At 36.5% G+C, this 24576-nt stretch overlaps 1 protein-coding gene across 2 annotated transcripts in view; it reads right to left on the reverse strand.

The window, feature by feature from the left end:
* Positions 1-24576, reverse strand: part of LOC150080527 (adenomatous polyposis coli protein-like) — a 384350-nt gene that overhangs the window by 116463 nt on the left and 243311 nt on the right. For both annotated transcript variants that reach the window (XM_090381301.1, XM_090381300.1), the window contains exon 12: positions 189-2352. In XM_090381301.1, the coding sequence (XP_090237427.1) occupies positions 189-2352 (2164 nt within the window). The remainder of the gene's footprint in view (positions 1-188; positions 2353-24576) is intronic.

The raw sequence follows: 24576 nt of genomic DNA on the forward strand, positions 1-24576 counted from the left end.
CATATGCCTTTCCTAATGCTAACACTAATTTTAATTTATAATCATTTTTATGTGACCAATTATGATTGTTAATTGAAACACTGCTGTACATTATGTTATGCAACCAATTTCTGCATCAGATTTTACACTAAAGGGCGTAATATGCCAATTAAAATTTAGTAGTCAGCTTAACAGTAAGAAGTACTTACCTTCTTTTTCAGGATTACTTAACTGTTTTTTGTTCACAGTTTTTGGTTCAACTTTATCACAGCTGTTTATATTCAAGTCTTCATGTCGATCAATAGAAGTTTCAGAAAATTTTTCTTCTTTATTTTCAGGATTTTCTTTCTCACTAGAAAATGAAGAACACTCATTTATCTTTGCAGAGTATATGCTTTCTTTAACCTGAGTAGCTTCTTCATTTGGTGCATTAGCAAGGTTAATTTCTCGAAGATCAGTCAATGAGGAGGCAGTAGAAAAATTTAGTGGTGTCCCTTCTGTGCAATAAACTTTCAAAGTATCATCATGAACTGAGGGAAGTATTTTAGAAGAAACAGAGTTAAAAACTTTTTCATCAGTAAGTGCTTGTGAATTCGCATACTCTTCTGTAGTATCAACGTGTTCCTTATACTTTTGACTATAATCTGTAGGCTGATCTGGATTATCTAGATCTGTTTCTGCATACGAATCATAAACTAAGTTACATGTATATGAAGTGCTCTGTTCAGTATTTATCTGGACACTTTCTGAACTAACAACATTATGATAATGTGAATTATTTACATCTTTCCACTGTTCCCTGTGAACTGACAATGATAAATGTGACCTTCCAGGTGAATGGAGTTTTGATAAATCAGTGCTAATGTAATTATTAACTTTAGGTAATGGAATTCTACTGTGAGATTCTTTTGTTGTGTCTACATTATTCTGTACACTAATATTTTCATCTGAATATTTTAAGCTGTAATCAATAGGTTGATCTTGAGATCCTTGATCTTCAATACGGATATTTTTAATTTTCTGTGCAAGACTAGCATATTTATTAAAATGGTGAACTTGTTTTTCATAGAATGATGGAAGACATTTCTTTAAACTAGAATCACTGTGGTTAATTTCTCTACCATTTTTCTTGTTTCTTAATTGTGTTTCATTCTTAGCCTCATACCTGTTTTCCATATTTTGTGACACAGAGGATTCAGATTTGAAACTATTTAGATCTTGAATGTGTGTGGATGTCTGGCATTTTTCTTCTGGTGACTGAACAGACTCAGCACTTGAGAGGAAATATACTGGATATGCAGCTAGACCTGAGGGATTCAAATGAATTCTGTTATCTCTAACAACCTGTCTCTCTTCTGGATGAACTTCTAGCAGTTTTCCATGAAGATGCCTGTTGTCCATTGTAACAAATTTATTACCTTTTTCAAGAGACTGAAATGCACCTTTAGGCCTATGATGATGGGGAGGTTCTGAGCATGTACTGCCAATACTGTCCCGACTCTCTGAACGGGAAACATTTGTTGAACCTTGCTCGTTTACACTGTTATACATTCTACCAGGAAGACAAGTAAAAAATTGCACATTGGAAGATGACATTACAAATCTGTTTTCAGCATGTAAATTATGCGTTGGACTAGATTTTGGACTATCTGTATTATCATATGTTTCAGAAAGATTTTGATCAATTTCTGCCTCTAATGCCCTCTGCTTGCGTACCAATAGAGAAGGCATGGCATTACTTCCAAACCTTGGATGATGATTATCTCCAGAGCCATGAATACCCAGGGTCATTCCTGGTGGTTTTGCTGAAAGAAGGTTCTTAAGAGCAGCTGAACTTCCCATTGATATCATTTTATGCCTGGAATGCACTAAATTTTTAAGCATACCTATGGCACCCATTTCCCAAAGTGCTCTCTGATCTTCAAGACATCGAGCTGAGAGATTCCAAAGGGTTCCGCAAGCATTGCTTACTACAGTCAAACTTGGAGACTTCAAATGTTGCAAAAGTATATGAAGACAGTTATGTTTGCGAAGAATGGCTCGATAGTCTTCATGAATAGCAATGTGACTTGAAATATTCCTCAAAATACCACCACCATTTTCAATAATGGCTAGAGTCTTGGACGGGCTTTTGTAAGTCAAAATGCTAACCAAGAAAGCTAAAGCACCATCTACTGCACAGATATCTGTTTTATTTTTGGTACAATGAGCTGAAAGATTCCATAAAGCTGACAGTATGCTCTTTAATGTTGATTCTTTAACTGCTTCCATAGCAGCTTTCATAAGCGTAGTTACAGCACCAATTTCATGCAGCATCTGTTTACTGGATGAGTCTGCTCTCCAGGATAAGTTGCGAAGTACACTTGCTGTGACCTTTAAAAGAAGAAAAATAGCCCAATTAGTAATATCTGAAAATTACCACATAAATAAAGTCTCAGTAAAATTTCATTTTTATGTTTGCTTGCAGAATGATAAAATTATCTTTATCAAGAACTAAAAGATTAAATACAGGGATTCTAACATACAGCAATCTAAGACCTATCAATCTTTGCAGAGATCAGGTTAAAATATAGTTATACTGAATTTCTACATATGCTGATTAAAGAAAATCAAAGCTAGAATCATTATCATAGATTAGAAGTGTATACTCTAAAAATTAATTTATGTAATTGGCCTTTACTGTGATAATGAAAATATTGGTAAAACAAGTGTTTTACCAATATATTCCTCATATGCTGATTAAAGAAAATCAACATATGCTGATTTCTACATATGCTGATTAAAGAAAATCAAAGCTAGAATCATTATCATAGATTAGAAGTATATACTCTAAAAATTAATTTATGTAATTGGACTTTACTGTGATAATGAAAATATTGGTAAAACAAGTGTTAAAATGTGCAACACTTTATTTACATAGGGGGTGGGGTTTGAAAAGTATGTTTTAGCCCAATATAGATTGCCGTTGTTGTTATTTGGTTTTTAGGAGCATTAGTAACTAAGGCCATATTGCTCCGGGAATATGCGGTGGTCATTCCCTGACCTTTCCGCATTCTCCGTATTTGGTGGTGACGGGCTCGAACCTCGGTCTAATCAAGAAGCGTGTGCTACGCACTGCTGCTCCTTCCCACCTGGCTACGGAGGCGCCTCCAATATAGATTGCAAAGGTTTTCGTGAAAGATAATACTGCCAATCTATGCTGTGACTCTTCTTGTGTGTTCACAGAAAATTTCAGGTTTGTAACTATATTCTTCTCCTTTAGAAAGGCCACTGAAATAAGGTGAATGAAGATGACAACTGTTAGCATTAGCAAAGGCACATGATGCAAGAAAGCAAGCTTATATAGCATTAGCAAAAAAAAAAAAACACCCTTATTTCACCCATCCACTCGCTCCAAACGTTTGTCAAGTTCTGCCTTGCATCTATTTAAGCTATCAATTTCTTTTCTTTTCCTTTTTTTTTTTTTTTCTTTTCTTTTGTTAGTTGTTGCCACATTGGCTTCTGTGGTCATAATGCACCTCTCAAAGTTTTTGCATTTACTCTGATCCAAGCCCGAGGTGGAATTCGAACCCGCGACATTTGGGTTGCCAGGCAGGCACTTTACCCACCTGGCTAGCCCAGTCGGCCTATCAACTTCTACAACAACAGATGGAGGTTTGTTCCAGCAATCAACCACCCGCTGGCTAAACACAAACTTTCGCACATCTATCCTACAACTGTCTTTCCTCAATTTGAATTTATGCCCTCTCAGGCGATTATTCTGAGCAAGAGGAAGCATCCCATCAGCATTGAGCATGCTCAAACAATTCAAGGCTTTATACACCTCAGTCAGATCACCTCACAGGTGCCTAGTCTCCAGATACTGTAATTTGCAAAATTTAAGCCTATCTTCATAAGAGCAACCCTTTCTTCCATTCACTAATCTTGTTGCCCTTCTCTGTACTCATTCCAACAGCTCTACATCCTTCTTAAAATGAGGCCTCCAGACCTGTATACAGTACTCAAGGTGTGGCCTGACCATTGCCTTATACAAGAGGATAAACACCTCCTTATCCCGGCTGAAAAATTTCTGTATAACATTGACAAGACACCATGAGCTACTCTTGCAGACCGTCTGCACTGTTCAGAAAACTTCATATCTGCTTGCACAATTACCCCAAGGTCCTTTTCATTCTCCACCAATGCCAGTGTAGTACCACAGAGTTGATACATTACTCTGGGGTTACTGCTTTCCATATGTAGTACTTTACATTTGTCAATGGTAAACTTCATTTGCCACCTCTCAGCCCATCTGCTCAACTTTCTAGATCCTGTTGCAGCAGCATACGGTTGTTAGTGTCATTAACAACCCTGCCAACTTTCATATCGTCTGCAAACTTGGACATTAAGCCAGATATACCATTATCATTTATAAATACAGAAAACAACAATGGACCCAACACTGAACCCTGAGGGACTCCACTAATAACATTAGTCCAAGAAGAGCAGTGTCCATTGATTACCTCTCTGTCTTCTCCCACTCAACCATCTCTTTATCCATAACAGCGATTTGCCTCCAATGCCACACGCTCCAATTTGTGCAGCAGTCTTCTTCCATGTGCAACAGTATTAAAGGCCTTTCTAAGATCCAAATATATGACATCAAAATTATTCCTCACGTCCAGTTCCTTTGTGACTACATCATAGTATCCAATCAAACTGATCAGACAAGACTTCCCTTAACAAAACCATGCTGTGTCCAAGCTATAACTGAAATCTTGTCTAGATGATCCTGCAAAGCTTCTTTAACCAATGCTTCCATTATTTTCCCTGGAACAGAAGTTAAACTAACAGGTTTGTAATTACTTGTGTTGCCCTTTGATCCTCTTGCGGATTGGGGTCACATTTGCACATCTCCAGTCCATGGGTACATGCCTTGAGCCCAAGGAAGCTCTCTTAATTGTGGCTAAGACTTTGCTTACTTCCTTTGCCGCCTCCTTTAATATAACTAGATAGATTCCATCCACCCCAGGTGCCTTTCTTATGTTTATCTTTAACAATTTCTCCTCCACTTTGCCCTCAGTTTTCACAAGATTATCTAGATTACTGCCAGAGTTTAATACACCTCTGGCATTCCCCTCCCTGAATAACTCCTCATGTGTGAATGTAGATGCAAAATATTCATTTAGTTTGTTAGCCACCTGAGCAGGATTGTCAACAGTTGAACCATCGATATCAAGTGGACCAATCTGATTCATCCCCTTCCTTCTAGAGTTTACATTAAGTAAAGAACTCTTTGCATCCTTTGCCAAAGATTTCTCGTAATCTGCCTTCCATTGTGACTTGATTACAAACCAGCTTATATCTATCATAGGCTTCTGTGTCACCTCTTATTTTATATGTTTCCCATGCATTTTTCTGCTCTGTCACATGTCTAATTAGTTCATCTGACATCCGTTTATGCCTAAATCTTGAACAATATTTCTTAGTTGGTAATGAAAAGCCTAGTAGCTTCCAAGATTAATTCTTTGAATGCTTCCCATTTTGAATTTGCTGTTGGTAACATCAGTTGGTCCCAACGTATAGAATTTAAATACTGTCTCAGAGCACCGTAGTCACCTTTACGAAAGCAAAAACCCTTCCCTTTACTCATGATGGTAGTTACCTCTTTGAGTAAATCCCACTTCAGCATACTGTGATCACTGCCACCTAGTGGTTCCTTTATCTGCAGATTCTTAATGCATGAAGAATCACTACTGATAATCAGATCAAGGCTATTACTCCCTCTAGTTGCCTCCCAAACATGCTGCTGTAGAAAACAATCATCCAATAAATCCACAAAAGCCTTGCTGGTGTGTGTGACCAACCCACAAATTCCAGTCAATCTCTGGGAAATTAGAATCCCTCATTATAAGACAATCTGATTTACTGGCCAACTATTTCTCTGCACAATTGCTCATTATACTCATCAGATTCATTAGGCCTATAAAACACACCTACTCTCATTTTTCCTTTCTTTTTTCAGCATTGACTTGTAGTTGTTAAGTAATTCCGCCGTCTCCTACTCTTAATATCATTAGTACCAGCGTGTACAACAATATCACCCTTTGTGCCCTTAAAAGATGATATCTGCTCAACATCATCAACCTTTGCCCCTTACAGACATACCCTGGTCCTGTTGCATCTATCCTTTTTGCACAATATGTTCTCCATTTCCCTGACAATAGAGTCACCTACAACTAGTTCCTTTAGGACCAGTGCATTCTGCCTTGGGGGGCTGCCACTGTATTGCATGATGTTCAAGTGCAAGCTCTGGCATTGATGTAGGCAGCTGAGAGCTTGATGGGTCCTTCAATTTAAATCCTTCGAGAGCATCCACCCTGTCCTTCAAGCTCTCACATAAGCCCATAACAATGCTGAGTTGGTGCCTGATTTCCTCACACTCTTTACATCGTGCACACACAAAGACATTCCCCTTGGCAATATCATGTCCCGTTCGCACCACAAACATCAAACAAGCATTGCATTTCAATAGTGATTCAGAGGACAACCACCCCCTCAGTTTTCCCCTGAGCCACAGCACTTCCATTAGTTTGAGCCTTTTGCTTTGCTGCTCTGGTCTGAGTCATGATTTCTATTCAAGTTCAATAAAATTCCAATACAGAATATAAACCTAAACTTATATCCCAATGCAGTTATAACACTATATATATATGTATTTCGATATCAAATATTATCTCCAAGTTACATTATGACTTTCTTATCCCCTGTCAACTTATATGTATTAATTTATGATGTTACACTTGTAAAAACTAGGTTTCTATATTTAGTTAAAAAAGTACAATTCAACTGACAATGAAATTTAATAAGATTAATAAATTTTACTGATCAATTGATATTACTATACTTGCTATCTAGTTTTCCGTTAAACCTTACGCTATCTAGGTGCACATGTATCGTATAACAATGGCGGCAAGTTACAAAAGGTAAATCTAAGAACACAAGGTATTATTTACTTTCCAAATCGTGCCATCTAAATTCAAAATAAACCACGGAGTTTGACTAGGTCTATAAGCTACTTATAGAAAATAATTTAATCTAACAATTAAGTCAATAAAGTGGCTAAATATAATTAAAAACTTAGCATTCGCAAGAGCTGCAAAACTTGTCCAACACGTGGATTTGATACCCTTACTGATAATAAGTAATAACCTACAAAATCTCTATCTAAGTTCAAATGTTGAATCAAGTACTGTGCAGTCATTGAGTAACCTCATTTAAAGAGAATGTCGCCAAAAGAAATTCATGATGACATGCAGCAAACATCAGGGGAATCTTATCCTTTGCATTCCACAATCAAAACCTGGGTTGCAGAAAATAAGCATGGACAAGACAGTGGTGAAGACATACCCCATGGTGGGAGGCCTATTACCATGTAGACACCTGCAAATGTGGATGCCATTCATAACCTGGTCAAGAAAGACTGCAGAATTACACTGAAGCACGTTGAGACAACATTCGACATATCCCACGAGCAAGCTTACGATATCTAGGCAAATGTTTTAGGAATGAAGGTTTTCAATGAGGGTCCCTAAAAGCACTGAATGTAGCTCAGAAGCAGAAAAGAGTGTTGTCATCATGAGGCCATACAGTATTTTGAAGACAATGGAGTTCAGTTTTTGTTTTGCCCATAGTTATGTCACTATGGACAAAACATGAATGTACCACTCTGACCCTGAAACAAAAGAGAAATCAAAACAGTGGAAGCATCCCCCTTCTCCTACTAAACAGTTGAGTGCAGAAGCCGGCTGGGAAAGTCATGGCATCCATCTTCTGGGATGCAGGAGGAGTGATCATATTTGATTTCCTAGAATGTGGTACAACTATCAATGTCGAGAGTTAGTTTAACCTACTGAGACATTTCCACAAGGAATCGAACCTCGAGAGGTGCGTAAAATTAGCCAAAAAGCCATTAGTCATCTTGCATCAAGACAATGCAGTGGCAATACTGCATGACTGTGGGTTCAAGCTATCACATGCATCCACTCTAATCATTTGATTTGGCTCCAGACTATTTTCTATTTCCAAATCAAAAAAAGGACTGAAAGGACGAAATTTGATAGTGACAATGCTGTGATGGATACAGGTTTGAGTCAAAATCTTCTCAATTTTATTTGAGTTGGTTACAAAAACTAGTGGACCATGCCAGAAAGTATTGATGGGGGGGGGGGGGGGGGGGCAACTATGTCAAAAAATATATAGGTTTTCACAACTCAACTTTTCAGCATTCCTTCTGTGAAGGCTAGAAACTTTTTGATCTCCCCTTATGCATGTGCTTGTGTATACAAGTATTATTAATAATGTTTCATAATAAACATATCTGATGCACTGAGACAAAAAAATTATACATTCAGAACAATGAACTATAAACCTACAGAAATATAGTAAAAATAATAACAAAAATATGGTAACTATCCATTTTTAAAATCTTATGTTTCTTAAAGTCATTAAATTTGTTAAAAAAAAATCCAAGTCTAATCAGTTTGAGGGTCTCATTACCCTACTATAAAATTTAATACAAATAATTAGTTTTGACTGTATAATTTAAATAACTCAATTTTCTTATTTGTTCTGTGAGGGAAATTCAAATTACAGTAGACTGTCAAAATAAAGGCACCCCAAATAATGGCACATTGAGATCGGATGTTTACATACAGTGCAGATGTCTTGCAGTGCCGGAAAAAGGAAAATGGCAAGTCACGTGATTACTTATTTTTTAAATTTGCCATTTTTAAAGCGAATTCTGTACTGATATCATGGATTATAGTGCTGTTTTACATTTATTTTAAATTAAAAACCCCTCAATTACATTTATTTTAAATTAAAAACCCCTCCTAAAACTTAATAAACCTCATACAGAGAAGAAAAGAAGAACATTAAAGCTTAGTAACAAACTTGACATAATAAAAAATAGAATGGGTGTAAGTAGGAGTGTATTAATGGCAGAATATAATATTGGATCGTCAACTTTATGTATTTTATGTGCAGTTAATAAAACTGCATTCTTAATCTCTCTATTTCTTCATTAAATGTAATAAAAATAAAACTTTCTAGATAACTGAAAAATCGAAATAACAGCATTGTGAATCCCTGAAGGTGCCATTATTCTGAAAGTCTACTGTAATAACTGCAGCAGCATTCTGTTATCATATTAAGAATTTAAAATTTTGAAAAATATACAAAGATGCAAGAGTGATCTATCTTCCAAATCCATCAAGCAAAAAAGTCAAATTGCTAACATTGTTTCTTGATAACTAATTAGTGTAAAATCAAGGTTTAATTTGAAACAAAGATACTAAGAGAAATTTGTCTTTGTATTTGTTTAAAATCTGCATTTGTTTGCCAAGTTTATTAATAGATTTATGAGGGCTCCAGATGAGTGATATTTGCATACTCAAATATCAGCAACAATCATAAACAAAACCAAACAATATGCAGGTGTTAACTTTATTTTTCTCAATGCACTCTTCCTTAGCCAGTGGCAAAATTATCAATTCACCATTGTAGGGTGTGTGGGTGGGATATGAACACTGGACTACTGGTTTGGTATGGTGAAGGAGCAGAATGAAAATCTATTATATATACACAGAATTCAAACTGAAAACCATTAGGATGTATCTTTCTTTTCTTTTTTTTTTTTTCAGCACTATTTACAAGCCTGCTTTTTTTTTATGAAGAAAAATGATTATGTTGATGGCTATCATTTCATAATACCTGTTGTCAGAAACAGCCTTTTTTGTCTCTCCTTAAGTTTTGTATACATGGTGGATATAAAATCCTACCATGCTTTTTGTTTTCTAAATAAGATTAACTAAAAAACTAAGTCAGACTGAAAAGATTTTATTGCGTTTTAATAGTTATAAGAATTTTTTAAACAATAAAAAATTAATTTGGAGAAAAACAAATCTCTGTGTCTGTCATAAAAAGGAAAGTCTCTGGAATCAGAGAATTCCAGTATTTACTCATTCTGTGTTCAAAACAGTCTGAATGTGTAGCCCTAACCTAAGTAACTACATCCGATCAAGTTCATTTTAAAATGCTACCTAAAAATAAAGCACTTTTAATTATTAAAAGTGCTTTATTTTATTAAACCTTATTACTTATTAAACAAGTATTGCAATAGTGTTACTGCAGCCCTAAAAGATAAATGTCTCAATGCACGTGTTTGGATTGGTTTAGAAGGGAATGGGGAATTACAGATACCAATTCAGAAAAACAGTAGCTATGGTGGTATCTAAAGAAAAGGCATCCACAAATATTAAACATCTATGAGACAGTGAAGAGGCAATAACATTGTCGCTTCACTTTTTAAATGGAGACAAAATGTGTTCTGATCATTATAATAATGAACCAAAAAAATCATAAGCAGAAAAGTAAGACATTAATTAACTTGAATGCCCTCTTTCCAGATTAGGAGAGGTTTTGGGGGCACTACCCCAACTGTGGGAACACTATTCCATGGCAGAGTGGATTTGAGATTTGTAGAGAATAAGCTGTTGTTTAGAAGAAAAGTAACACCAAAAGAGAAAAAAAAAAAAAAAGGGGTAAAAAAATTTTTTTCTGATGCATTGGCAGCAATATTTGTGATGTGTTTATGCAAGAGAAATAAGGATAATACAGATGTTATCTTGTCTAGAAATTTGAATGTCATTGAACTTGAACAGAGGAACATAGCAGTATTGTATGCATTCATCACAAAGTCATTTTATTATTATTATTATTTATTTATTATTATTTTTAAACAAGGGAAAATTTCTGGATGAAAGGCAAAAAATTAAGGGGAAGGAAACAAGTGAAAAAAAGCATACAGCCCAAGGAATTTCAAAAAGTAAAATAAATTATGCAGATCAAAAATAACAAAAAGCACCATTGTGTGATTTATTTATGAAACAAATCAAAAATTGTGACTGACAGATGTCAACATGAGCAGATGTTCTTATCTCAGAGCAGAGGGTTAAAAATGGCAAGTAAAATTTGTGTTGATCATAATAATGAACCAAAAAAATTATAAGCAGGAAATATATTAAAAACAATATTAAGTCAAAATTATAAATAATGAAAAAAAAAAAAAAAAGCAAATGAATAAGCTCAAATAAAGCAAGCTATGCGAACAAAGATGCCAGTGTCGGTGCCCCATGCTACCATAAATCATGCAGTATGAGATGTCATTCAGGCAATGTTCTTGTACAGTAATGCAATGGGTCCCAAAGGAGAAAAGGAATAAGCTAACATTCCAGATCTGGTTAGATCTATGAGGTCTGAATGATTAATGCAATTGCAGCATTTTAATAGTCAAAATTTTATGCACCAAGGATGGAAACAAACGCCACTGACATTTCATATGTCAATTTTGTTTTATTATATATCTGCAATCTCAATCCTTGGTACTGGTGGGTCTACTTCATTCAAGACTTTCTTAGTAAAGGCATATAGAGAGCATAGGGCAATACTGAAAATATCAAAGTTAGGGAGGGAAGGTCACACTTATAGAACACTGAGTAACAGACAAAATATGATAAGAATTCCAACTGCACAATTGAATTGCATTAAATTTTGTCCTTTAGCTATTAAAGCCATTGATAGACATTAAGGTAATCAAACAGAAACACCTTTCTTTCTTTCTTTTTTAACCAATAACTGGCATCTTTTGAAAAATCTCCAGCACAGTTTCATTACTTATCCTATCTGTACACCCTGTTCATAAAAGTCTTGGCTGTTCTGGCTCCATTGTCTGACAGCTTCCTTCACCATTCATGTGGAATCAATATTATTCTGCAAGCTCATTTTTTCAGTTTTCTGAAAAGAAGAATGTCATAGAGCAAACAAATTCAGGATATATACAATATGCTAAATTACATTTCAATAGTTTTGAATGGTTTCCATGATATTTTCAGCTGTGTTTGATAATGCAGTGTCATGAAACAAAGCAACATGGTCAAACTTCAGAGTCTCTTCTTTTTAATGGAAGGTGTCACAAACTTTGGGGATTTGCATGTAAATTATTGAGTTGATTGTTTCATCTACACAAATGAAAGGAGACAAAATCAGTTCCTGTAAATCAAAGAACAACATGAGCATAATCTTCCCAGTGCTCTCAAAAATACTGAATTTCTTCGGCTGCTGTGATGACTTTCTGCTAGATAGTGCATCACTTACTCTGTGGTTCAAAATGCCCATACCAGTGTCTCATACACAGTCACTATACAATCCAAAAAGTAATTTCCTTTCTCTCTATATCACATGTTGTTGTTGTTGTTTGGTTTTTAGGAGCATTAGCAACTAAGGCCATATTGCTCCAGGATATGCGGCGGTCATTCCTTAACCTTTCCGCATCCTCCGTATTTGGTGGTGACGGGCTCGAACCCCGGTCTAATCAAGAAGCGTGTGCTACGCACTGCTGCTCCTTCCCACCTGGCTACGGAGGCGCCTCTATATCACATGTTAGGTGCTACAAACAAAATCCCATTAATGCTCATTTCTGTTATTCACTTTTAATTCATTCCAAATGATGGGAGCAGTTGTATAGAAGTGCAATCCCACATGGATGATGGTCAATAAAGATCCACATCTGACATCCAACTGCCATACACCAATCAAATCCTGACAACATTGTTCACTAAAACATTTTCTTCTCTTCTGTCAAAACTGTGTGAGGACATGGCTGACTTAAGTGATGAGCCATCACGTCATTCAGTGTGCTAAAGCATGTGCACGCATACCTCACTATCAATCAACAAGAAACAATCAAACAGTTTAAAAAAAGGAATTCTATACAGAAAATGACTACAAATTTTTGTTGACAAAAATATAAATAATAATAATAAATAAAGCAAATTTATCAGCTACCTGATTGTTTGGTATAATATTTTGAGCCAAATAAATATTATAAACAGCCCTCTAGGAGACCAATTTGAACATTTTAAACACTGCAGAAGGGGTAATAAAGTTAAATGCCTTCTAGATGATGTAAAACAGCTTGCAATTGAACTGCACCAGAATCTGAGCAACAAGAATTCACGCAAAAAAGAATGTTTCATAATGAATACAAAGACAAAAACAAAAAAAAAAAGGTAGAATGACAGAAATTTTAGGCTACCCTTTTTCAGCATTTTAGACAATGCAATTTAGTCATCAAAAGATAGGCTTTAGTTGATCATAAAACAATGATTAATTACAATTTCTATAAAATTTGAATTAAGCCACAGAAATGGGAATCAAAAAGCTGGGTGACAATTTTATAGATTACAAATTCTGCTTATGGATGGTATTAAGAAAGACATTTCTGGAATCACTTTATATCTGGAATCAAGAGAAAAGACAGTTGTAAAATAGATTTGCAGAAATTTGCCTTTAGCCAGCAGGTAGTTGATTTTGCTGGAACAAACTTCCATCTGTTGTTGCTGTAGAAGTTGATAGCTTAAGTAAATTCAAGGCAGAACTAAACAAACATTTGGATTTTTTTTTTTTTTTTTTTTTTGGTAGTTATTGGCGCATCGGCTTCTGTGGCCATAATGCACTTCCCAAGATTTTTGCAGTACTTTGATCCAAGCCCGAGGCGGGATTCGAACCCGCGACCTTTGGGTTTCCAGGTAGGCACTTTGCCCACCCGGCTAGCCCAGGCGGCTCACAACATTTGGAATGAATGGATCAGTGAATGGGAAGGGTTTTTTTTGCTGATGTCGTATAAGCTTGCTTATACAACAAAAACAAAAATTACAGTTGGGGGCCTATATAACCTGCTCCAACTCTTATTTTTGAATAATGAACAGTATAATGTAACAGCTCTACAGATAGGACAGCAAAAATGTCTTATCATGGGAGATTTTGGCTGGATTTACTGGATGACTTCCAATAATAAGCATGTTAGAGGGGGTGATCACAGTTCATGCACTAAAGGAGCCACTAGATGGGGGTGATCACAGTGTACTGATGCAGGATTCATTTAAAGATATGGCTATTGTCAAGGGCAAAGGGAAGGGATTTTGCTTTGAATATAATGGTCTTAGTTTAATTCTTTTCAACTGATGTTAACAAATGCAAATGGGAAGCATCAAGGAAGTACAGGTATTCTTAAATTAATGAAACAATTAGGTTCCCCAAAAATGTCATTAGGCAAAACACAAGTGAATGGGAATTTCTGATATAATCATGTTAAAATTATAGATGTTTTCTGGGAGAGAGAGTAAATTTTAAATTTAGCAACTATCAGTACATGATTTTTTTTTTTTTTTTTTTTTTATGAGAACCCCAAACACGAGAGGTATTATAACCTATAGTACTTAGTACCGTGCTTGGGTTGGAGGTTGAGAAGACGAAAGAAGTTATTTGTTGATATTGGACTTGAACTTCTGTAGATTGTAATTTTCAGGAAATACGTATGAAGGAAGGTTGTTCCAGAAAACGGCAGTTGAATGAATAAATGAGGAAGATGAAAAGTTGGTTCTGTGGGTTTGAAGTTGGACAGTAAATGGATGTTGGCTGGTGGCGGCACGTGTTCGGACTGTTTTGAAAGAGAGAGTGGGAATTATAGAAGCCAATTCAGAAGAACAGTGCCCATGGAAGTATCTGTAGAAGAGGCATGCAGCAGAAACAGTATATCTATGAGAAAGCGAGTGGAGAGACTCTGTTAGAGATGAATCATTAAGTAACCTAACTGCCCTCTTCTGAATGGAATCAAGAAGCCTGAGAGAGGTTTTGGGGGCACCACCCCAGATGTGGGAGCAATATTCCATGGCAGGGCGGATTTGCGATTTATACAGAGTGAGCAGCTGTTTGGGAGAAAAGTAACGCCGAGAGCGAAAGAGAAAACCAAGTTTTTTAGATGCAGAGGAAGCAATATTTGTAATGTGCTTATGCACAAGAGAGAGTAGAAGTCAGGGTAATCCCAAAAAGAGATATATCATCTTGCCTAGAAATCGGAGTGTCACTAAAGATAAGCATAGGAGCAGAAGAATCCTTTTGGCGAGATATAAGACAAGATTGAGTTTTAGAAGGGTTGAAATCAACTAAGTTGTCTTTGCCCCACTGGAGAATTACCTGAAGATTGGCATTTAAGGAATTTGCAGCAGATTTTCGAGAACTTGAAGCTGATTGAGCTGGACAAGGTTTCTCAAAATGGAAAGTTGAATGCAATGTGCTATCATCGGCAAAACTATGGATAGGATTTCCAGTCAATGGAAGAAGGTCATTGATATACAAGAGGAAAAGAGTGGGGGAAAGAACTGAACCTTGGGGGACACCGGCATTAGTGGAGAAGTTAGAAGACAGAGAGCCATCTACCATCACCCTCAGCGAGCGATCAGAGAGAAAACTGGATAACCAATTACTAAAAACAGTTGGCAAACCATAAGCTGGAAGCTTGTTTAGAAGACCTTTATGCCAAACACGATCAAAAGCCTTTGAGATGTCAAGAGCAACTACTTGTGTTTCACCGAACCTTTCCATTGAATTAGTCCATAAATGGGTAACATAAGCCAGAATATCACCAGTGGATCGACACTGACGGAATCCATACTGGCGATCGTTGATCAGACGGAAGGTTTCTAGGTAGTTTAAGAGTTGGCGGTTAATTGATTTCTCCATTACTTTAGAAAGAGTAGAAGTAATTGCAATGGGACGATAATTGGGTGGGAGGGATTTGTCACCCTTTTTAGGAACTGGCTGGATATGAGCAAATTTCCAAGCAGAAGGAAAAACACCTTTGGAATAAGAAAGTTAGATAGTATGAATCAGAGCTGTAATACTCAATATGTTCTACGTTGATAATGATATTAGTAAATTTATAAGAGGAGTTTACCTCAATATAGTACGTGGAACACTTCCGTATGATACCCTCCAGAAATTAAAACGGAAAAAACGAAAAAATCGACAACTTACCGGTACATTAAAGTAAAATATAAATAATTAAAGTAAATTATAAATAATTAAATAATCAATTTAACACAATTCAAAATCAATTCAAAACAATTAAAATTCAAATTAACGCAATTAAAAGAATCTAACGAAAATATTCAAAACGATTTTCCTTCCTGAAGCTGACAATGCTTTTCGACCGACTGTCGTGATCACAGGAATGAAAATTATCGAATCAGGCTAAACCTGCAACTTAAATAGTGATTATGTGTCTTCGCGCATGCGCGTAAAGGTCCACGCATCGGAGATCAAATATGGCCGCCAAACATTAACAGAATTCTCGTGTAATTTAATTTCAACGGTTTCTGCAATTAATAGTCGCGTATAATTACGTTGAACGTTAAGTATTTTGGCCTCGTTAAATAAAAAAGTATGTTTTTCGTTAATGGCATGAAAGGCTAATTCTGACGCTGCTGAACGAGAAGCACGAACAGAGGCTTCGTGTTGATTTACACGGATATTAAGAGAAAACCGCGTGGAACCCTGATAAGACGAGTCGCAATCACCGCAAGAAATGTTGTATACTAGATCATTAATTTGTGTTGCGAACGCCGAAAGAACCGAGCGATTGTTCAGTATAGTGTGTAACTTCCGTATAGGCCTAGCTATAATTTTAAATTCGGTATCTTTAAAGAATCTGTTAAGCTGTTTGTGCCACTGTTCAACATATGGGACAGAAATAAAGTATTTTTTGATATTACTATTGTTGATTGGTGCAGTATTTTGTATCCTATCCTTAGCTTGTACCCTAATTCGATTTATTGTGTTAATGGGATAACCCCTGTTCAAGAATCTGCTAGTTAATATTTGTATTTCTGAGTCTAAAGCAGAATCCGTCGTTGAATATTTATAGGCATTTAGAAATTGATTAAAGATAATCGATCTTTTGTAGGTGAACGGGTGGTAGCTATTATAATGTAGAAGCATACCGGTGTTTGTGGGTTTTCGATAGATGCTAAATTGTATTTTGTTCGAGTCCCGGGTAAGCGTGAAATTTAGAAAGTTTAATGACTTTGTATCCGTATCTTCCCTTTCCAATGTAAATTTGAGTCTAGAATGAATATTGTTAAACGAATGTAAAATATCTTGGATAGTACTACTATCGGTAATAACTAGAACATCGTCTAAATACCTCCCATAGTATGTGATACGGGGACGAAAAGGTGTCAAATGTATCTGCTCAATCGTTGAGAGATAGATCTCTGACATTAAGCCACTCAGGCTCAAACCCATTGGTAATCCAAAAATTTGTTTGTACACCTTGTCTCGAAAGGTGATGTAGTTAGCCTCAACTAATAGTTTAATTAAGTGAAAAATCTCCTTTATAGGCAGCTTCGTATAATTAATCGGTGTCGAGTTTTTATTTAACATATCCCAAATAATATCTAATGTGTATTCAACGTTTACATTCGTATATAATGATGTAACATCTAATGAGAATAAATTGTCATTGTCGCCGAGTCTACAGTCTTTAAGATTATTAAATAATGTATCGTAATTCTTAATCCCAAATTGTATAACCTGTCTAAAAGGTTTTATAATGTTATATACATGTGTGGCTAAGGCTGAAAATGCCGAGTTCCTGTAGGAAACAATAGGTCGAATCGGAAATCCAGGCTTGTGTAATTTTACCTGACCAAAAAGTGCAGGAATATTGTATGTTCTGGACTTCAATTCCTTCAACTGAACCATAGTAATGTAGTCGTTTTTACGATACGTGGTTAACGTTTTATTGTATTGATTTACCAAATTGGTAAACAGTGTCGGGTCCACTTCACAATAAGTGGAGCTATCAGATACAACAGAATCTAACTTATTAATATAATCATGTTTATCTAGTATTACCACTGTATCTCCTTTATCTGCCCTCTGTATAATAATGTCCTTATTTTCTCGAAGTTCTCGTAAAGCTGAACTGTCATGTGTATTCAATTTAGGAAGTCGTGTTTCTTTTATGTTATTCACTACTTGGTTAACTTGTTGAATAAATACATCTTTTTGTGGAACACTACGAAGTCCAAATTCAAAATCAATTACGCATTGTTTTTTTGGCAGCTTTCGAGGTGGTAAATTATAATTTAATCCTTTGGATAAAAGTGAAATCTGGTCCTGCGATAGTGTACACGAGGAAAGATTTGTAACCTGTTGATGTGTCGGTTCGTTGGATACTGGGTGAGGGGGTGTTCGTGAACTAGCCGACATATTCTGTGGTAGTGCGTTATGTGTCTGTGGGGGGGATGTCACCCAACTCGTGTGAACTTGGTCGCAAGCTCGCGACAATGTGTTAGAATTCGTATGAACGTGTCTTGAACTATTCGATAATGTTTGCAACTTATTAACGTGTCTGTTTTTTATTTCTGAGGCTTGTGCTTCCCGTCGCAAATCTATGGAGGTCTTCAATACAGACCAATCGTTCGGATGTAGATAATTTTTTAAATTTATCGCGAAGCTTCCTAACCTGGGAAAGGTATTTTTGTTTATCCGAATATCGAGATTTTAAGGCAAGCTTAACAATATTACGTGATGTCGCCAGTGATAGTTGTTTTATGCCTGAAATTTTTTGATTTAAATTCACCCTGGCAAATTTCGGAACGATGTTGTTTTGAAGGCAATATTTTAGGAAAGAAATATGGTAACTTTGGGCCGAGTACCTTAGTGTAGATTTAATGTAATTTTGTACCAAGCCATTCAAAAAATCTCCCATAATTGTGTGTATCGATTGTATACTACTGGAGAGACAGGAAGTGAATGAAATAGTCAATAAGAGTATGAAAATTAATTAGATAGTATGAATCAGAGCTGTAATACTCAATATGTTCTACGTTGATAATGATATTAGTAAATTTATACTATGGGATCACATACTATGGGAGGTATTTAGACGATGTTCTAGTTATTACCGATAGTAGTACTATCCAAGATATTTTACATTCGTTTAACAATATTCATTCTAGACTCAAATTTACATTGGAAAGGGAAGATACGGATACAAAGTCATTAAACTTTCTAAATTTCACGCTTACCCGGGACTCGAACAAAATACAATTTAGCATCTATCGAAAACCCACAAACACCGGTATGCTTCTACATTATAATAGCTACCACCCGTTCACCTACAAAAGATCGATTATCTTTAATCAATTTCTAAATGCCTATAAATATTCAACGACGGATTCTGCTTTAGACTCAGAAATACAAATATTAACTAGCAGATTCTTGAACAGGGGTTATCCCATTAACACAATAAATCGAATTAGGGTACAAGCTAAGGATAGGATACAAAATACTGCACCAATCAACAATAGTAATATCAAAAAATACTTTATTTCTGTCCCATATGTTGAACAGTGGCACAAACAGCTTAACAGATTCTTTAAAGATACCGAATTTAAAATTATAGCTAGGCCTATACGGAAGTTACACACTATACTGAACAATCGCTCGGTTCTTTCGGCGTTCGCAACACAAATTAATGATCTAGTATACAACATTTCTTGCGGTGATTGCGACTCGTCTTATCAGGGTTCCACGCGGTTTTCTCTTAATATCCGTGTAAATCAACACGAAGCCTCTGTTCGTGCTTCTCGTTCAGCAGCGTCAGAATTAGCCTTTCATGCCATTAACGAAAAACATACTTTTTTATTTAACGAGGCCAAAATACTTAACGTTCAACGTAATTATACGCGACTATTAATTGCAGAAACCGTTGAAATTAAATTACACGAGAATTCTGTTAATGTTCGGCGGCCATATTTGATCTCCGATGCGTGGACCTTTACGCGCATGCGCGAAGACACAATCACTATTTAAGTTGCAGGTTTAGCCTGATTCGATAATTTTCATTCCTGTGATCACGACAGTCGGTCGAAAAGCATTGTCAGCTTCAGGAAGGAAAATCGTTTTGAATATTTTCGTTAGATTCTTTTAATTGCGTTAATTTGAATTTTAATTGTTTTGAATTGATTTTGAATTGTGTTAAATTGATTATTTAATTATTTATAATTTACTTTAATTATTTATATTTTACTTTAATGTACCGGTAAGTTGTCGATTTTTTCGTTTTTTCCGTTTTAATTTCTGGAGGGTATCATACGGAAGTGTTCCACGTACTATATTGAGGTAAACTCCTCTTATTAATTTACTAATAGGAATAAGAAAGTGAAAAAAGGCAGCAAAGAATAGGAGTAAGTTCAGGAGCACAGGTTTTGAGAACAAGTGGAGAAATACCATCAAGACCTGGGGCTTTCTTAGCATCAAGATTCATCAAAATCCTTCTGATATCCTTTTGACGGAAGACCACAGGAGGCATTGAATGGAGCGTGTTAGGAATGGAGGGAGGTGTTTTACCAAGATCATTAATACATGAGCTCGAAGAAAAATGGGATGCTAGCAGGTCAGCTTTATCCTTGGCTGAAGTGACAACAGAACCATCTGGTTTGGACAGAGTTGGGAGCAGAGATGGGCAAAAGTTGCGGCCAATAGCTTTGGCAAGAGACCAGAATGCTCGGCTACCATTAGGGCAAGAAGCAAGTTTTCTACTCTTAGCCTGTTCAAACTCTAGTTTGGACTGATTAATAACTGCTTTACAATTATTGCGAGCTTTGGTGTAGGCAGAAAATGAAACTGAAGAATTAGAAACAAGCCAATTACGATATGCACCGTTCTTCTCTTGGACAGCCTTAGCACATTTATTGGAAAACCAAGGTTTAGATAAAGGACGAGATTTTAAAGTGGAGTGTGGGATAAAGGATTCCATTCCTGCAAGAATAATTTCACTGACACGATCTGAGCAAACGTTGACATCAGAAGTTTTGAAACAGTAATCAGACCAAGGAAAAAGAAGTCTCGCAGGTCATCCCATTTTGCATTCTTGTAATGCCAAACAATACGAGGTTGGGAATAGCCATGAGATAAAGGTTCCATTGGAGAAGAGACAATCACCAAGTTGTGATCTGAAGTGCCTAAAGGACCTCTCACTTCAACCTTGTACTTAGAAGGGTTGTTTGTGAGAAAAAGATCAAGCGTATTGGCTGTATGATTAGGATTGTCCGGTTGTTGTTGTTGTTGTTTGGTTTTTAGGAGCATTAGCAACTAAGGCCATATTGCTCCGGGATATGCGGTGGTCATTCCTTAACCTTTCCGCATCCTCCGTATTTGGTGGTGACGGGCTCGAACCCCGGTCTAATCAAGAAGCGTGTGCTACGCACTGCTGCTCCTTCCCACCTGGCTACGGAGGCGCGATTGTCCGGTATTCTTGTAGGTAAATGAACAATCTGTGCTAGGTCATTAGTAATTGCAAAAGCCTCAGCATCTCGACCTGCTGGGTCGGTGTAACTAGAAAACGGAAGCCAGCTGGAGTTGTGAACGTTAAAATCACCAAGGAAAATTACCTCACTGTTAGGAAAGTTGGACTGGAGAAAGTCAAGTTGCAAAGAGAGGAAGTCAAAGAGCTCCAAGTGATTAGTGGAGTTGGGAGAACGGTAGAGACAACAGATGAATTTTACACAATGAGGTAGAGAGATTTTAAGCCAGAGAAGATTCCAAATTGCCAAGTCTCTGACAGGGAATATCAGAACGGACATATGCACAAGTACCACCTTTGAGGCGAAAGGAATCATACAGCAAATAATTTGGACATCTGAGATGAGCAGTAGTTGAATCAACTGATAACTGAGATTCAGTCAGAAAAAGTACATGGGGTTTGGAAGAATGCAAGTGGAAATGGACATCGTTGAGATTAGAATTGAGACCACGTATATTTGTGAAATGAATTAGGAAGTCCTTGAGAGGTTTAGATCTTTTCGCAGATAAGCTTGCTCTATTATTTTGACAATTCATGGTGTATTCAATAGTAAGAAAAAGTGGGTGGGACATGCTGTATGAAGTAATGAAATTTTTGGATATGGCGTACATGTGGTAAGAATATACCCAGATCCTTGACACAAACGTGGCCTCGACAACGCTCCCCGCATACACACTACTCGGACTCCCTCCAGTCACTATCTGGCAGAGTAGAGGTAGCAAGATTATACACTAGCTGATCCGGAAGCTTCCTAGAGAGTTACCAATAGGTTCAGTCCGGTGTACTAACTAGCGGCCGGCCTGCGAACACCGTTTTAGAGCTGTACCCTCGAAATGTAAGGAATATTGGATCTCGCCACAACATTCATCATAACCTCAAAAATCATCAATCATACTGCATGATGGAAGAGATAGGGAAGGGTTGGCCGGAACTTAGCTCTAGAGACTAAACATGGGTTCCACCACTTCAAGCCTCCAATAAGCAAAGTGGTGGTATTTCACCGGTTGATGAGAGTCATCTACCACCTAGTACTGCCTGGTAACATAGAGGGGCGTCGTTCCTCCATGTGGTGTGGGCGCCACACCTCGACCCCTGCTTACGTTGGTTCACACCTGGGTGGTCACCCACCATGTACTTGTGCATGAAGGTTATACCCAGGATTACTAACAGTCCCACCATCGTGAAGGGGCAAGCAGAGGATTTGGCTGTCATAGACCGTCCGGACTTCGCCGAAATTGGGTCCACTTTGACTTGAGTGTCACCCGAATATCAGTTCCATCAGCGTATACAGTAATAGAGAAAGAAATACTTACCTATTTTGCATAAATAACATCATAACAATTGCCCAGCTTAACTATATAACAATGTAATAAAAAGAGAGCTTTGAAACTGTGTCAGATGACAAACTTTATTATTGACTTATTTAAGGTATAACCATACCAATTAGGTCTATAACAAGGGAAGAAAACAAAACTTCAGGGGGAAAAAGAACAGGCTCCTTCCCCCTTTCTCTTAGTCACAGATAATGGAGCTGCTTCTGTTTTAAACTGACTGAGGTAATTTAAAATCTGTTTGTTGACATTTATTGTACTCTTCTACTCTTTGTACAATAACCAGTAAAATTGATGTTTTCTTTTATATTCCTGTTAATTCTGCTACTACTTCGAATGTCTATCTTTCACAGCAAAGGTGGCCATGTTGCCTTCCTTTCTTTTTCACATTCAAGGAACTCTTTGGTAATCAATTCTTCACCATGTGATTCAAGTAAATTGACCACTATCTCTATTGTGTTTCCTTGAATATCATGTGCTGGCTCTCTCCCACTTCAAGATAATTTTAAATAAAATCAGGCACCAGTTTTCTCCAATCTCTATTCACATCTGATGTATTAATCTCCATGCTGCTTCTCCTTTCATGAGCATTTTGGATCATTTTTTATGGGTCCAAACTGGGACTGTTAAAGTAAAGTCAATAAATGAATCAAGTACACACAATAACTTAAATAACAAGTAAAAATAGCATATAGAGTACCTTCTATTTACTAAATCATGCTATTATTTGATAAATGTCACAAAGAATTATTTGTACTCAGCTTGGAATACTGCACTTTGGTTGTGTGCTTTTTAATATTTCTGGAAAATTATATAAATTAGCATGGCTTTAAAAGATGAAACTTATCTCCTGAACTGGCAGATTAAAGCCAAAAAGTGAAAAATGAAAATTAAGTCACATGGGAGAAATTAAAAAAAACTGACCTCCTTGGAAAGGAAGTGTGGCTTCCTCAAATGGTTCATCACAGAAAACTTAAAACCATAACAAAACTATAAAAAAATGTGGTAGAACCAAGAGTCCTAACTCTGAAGTTTTGTACAAATGTCATCAGTTTCAACGTGCTTGTCTAACGAGAACTGAAGTAAGGAGTTTCAATGAGGTATTCAAGTCAAAAATTTAAATGTTAATTTTCATATATATGTCTATATTTCATAATTTCTTGAAACTAAATGCAACACTACAACTTTCATATTGCTATTTCTGAAAATAATTTATAAGGTGTCATTATACACTTAGAAGTTATAGTATGACTTAAAGTACTGTTTTATTGGACTAAATTCAAAAAATAGCAAGGGCTTAATTTTTCAGTACTCACCTTGATCGATCTGCAATTGTTGTGGTTTGAATGGCAAGAGATGACTAGATCACTTTTCAATAAATATAAAGAAACACATAAATATCCAACAAGCGAAATGAATAATATTTATTTAATAAAATGTCAACACAATTGTAACGCCTGTTACATTGGTAGTACCACAACCAAATTCGGTTCAACCCAATCATCCAATACCAGAGCATACTACCACTACAACAGCTTCAGAACTGGACAATCTAGCACTAAACTTACTTTACATGCCCACTCCAACAACCATACTCCCTTAGCTGACTCATTATCATCATCATCAGCCATTTTCAATCCACTGCAGGATGAAGGCCTTTCCAGTTCCTTCTGTTTTAAGCACTGGCCATCCATTTACTACCCACAAACTCATGAATTTCATCTATCCATCTCCGCCTTTGTCTTCCAGGTTTTCTTCTAGCTCCTCTTGGATACCATTCTGTTATTTTCTTAGTACAGTAAACCCCCCCCGCTATTCACGGGAGTTACGTTCCTGAGAAATGTCGCGAATACCGAAAACGCGAATACTGAGTTATGGCTCCAATAGTAATAAAGGGGTTCCGTTCCAAAGTATGAAATATATAAGAAAAACTAGTCTAAAATTTTGTCTATGTATGTATTATATGTACCTTCATAATATGACTATGTACATTAACAGTACATAGTGAAATGC

Source organism: Mastigoproctus giganteus, chromosome 9 (assembly GCF_048544385.1).
Source record: "Mastigoproctus giganteus isolate SK-2022 chromosome 9, ASM4854438v1, whole genome shotgun sequence".
Taxonomy (NCBI): Eukaryota; Metazoa; Arthropoda; class Arachnida; order Uropygi; family Thelyphonidae; genus Mastigoproctus; species Mastigoproctus giganteus.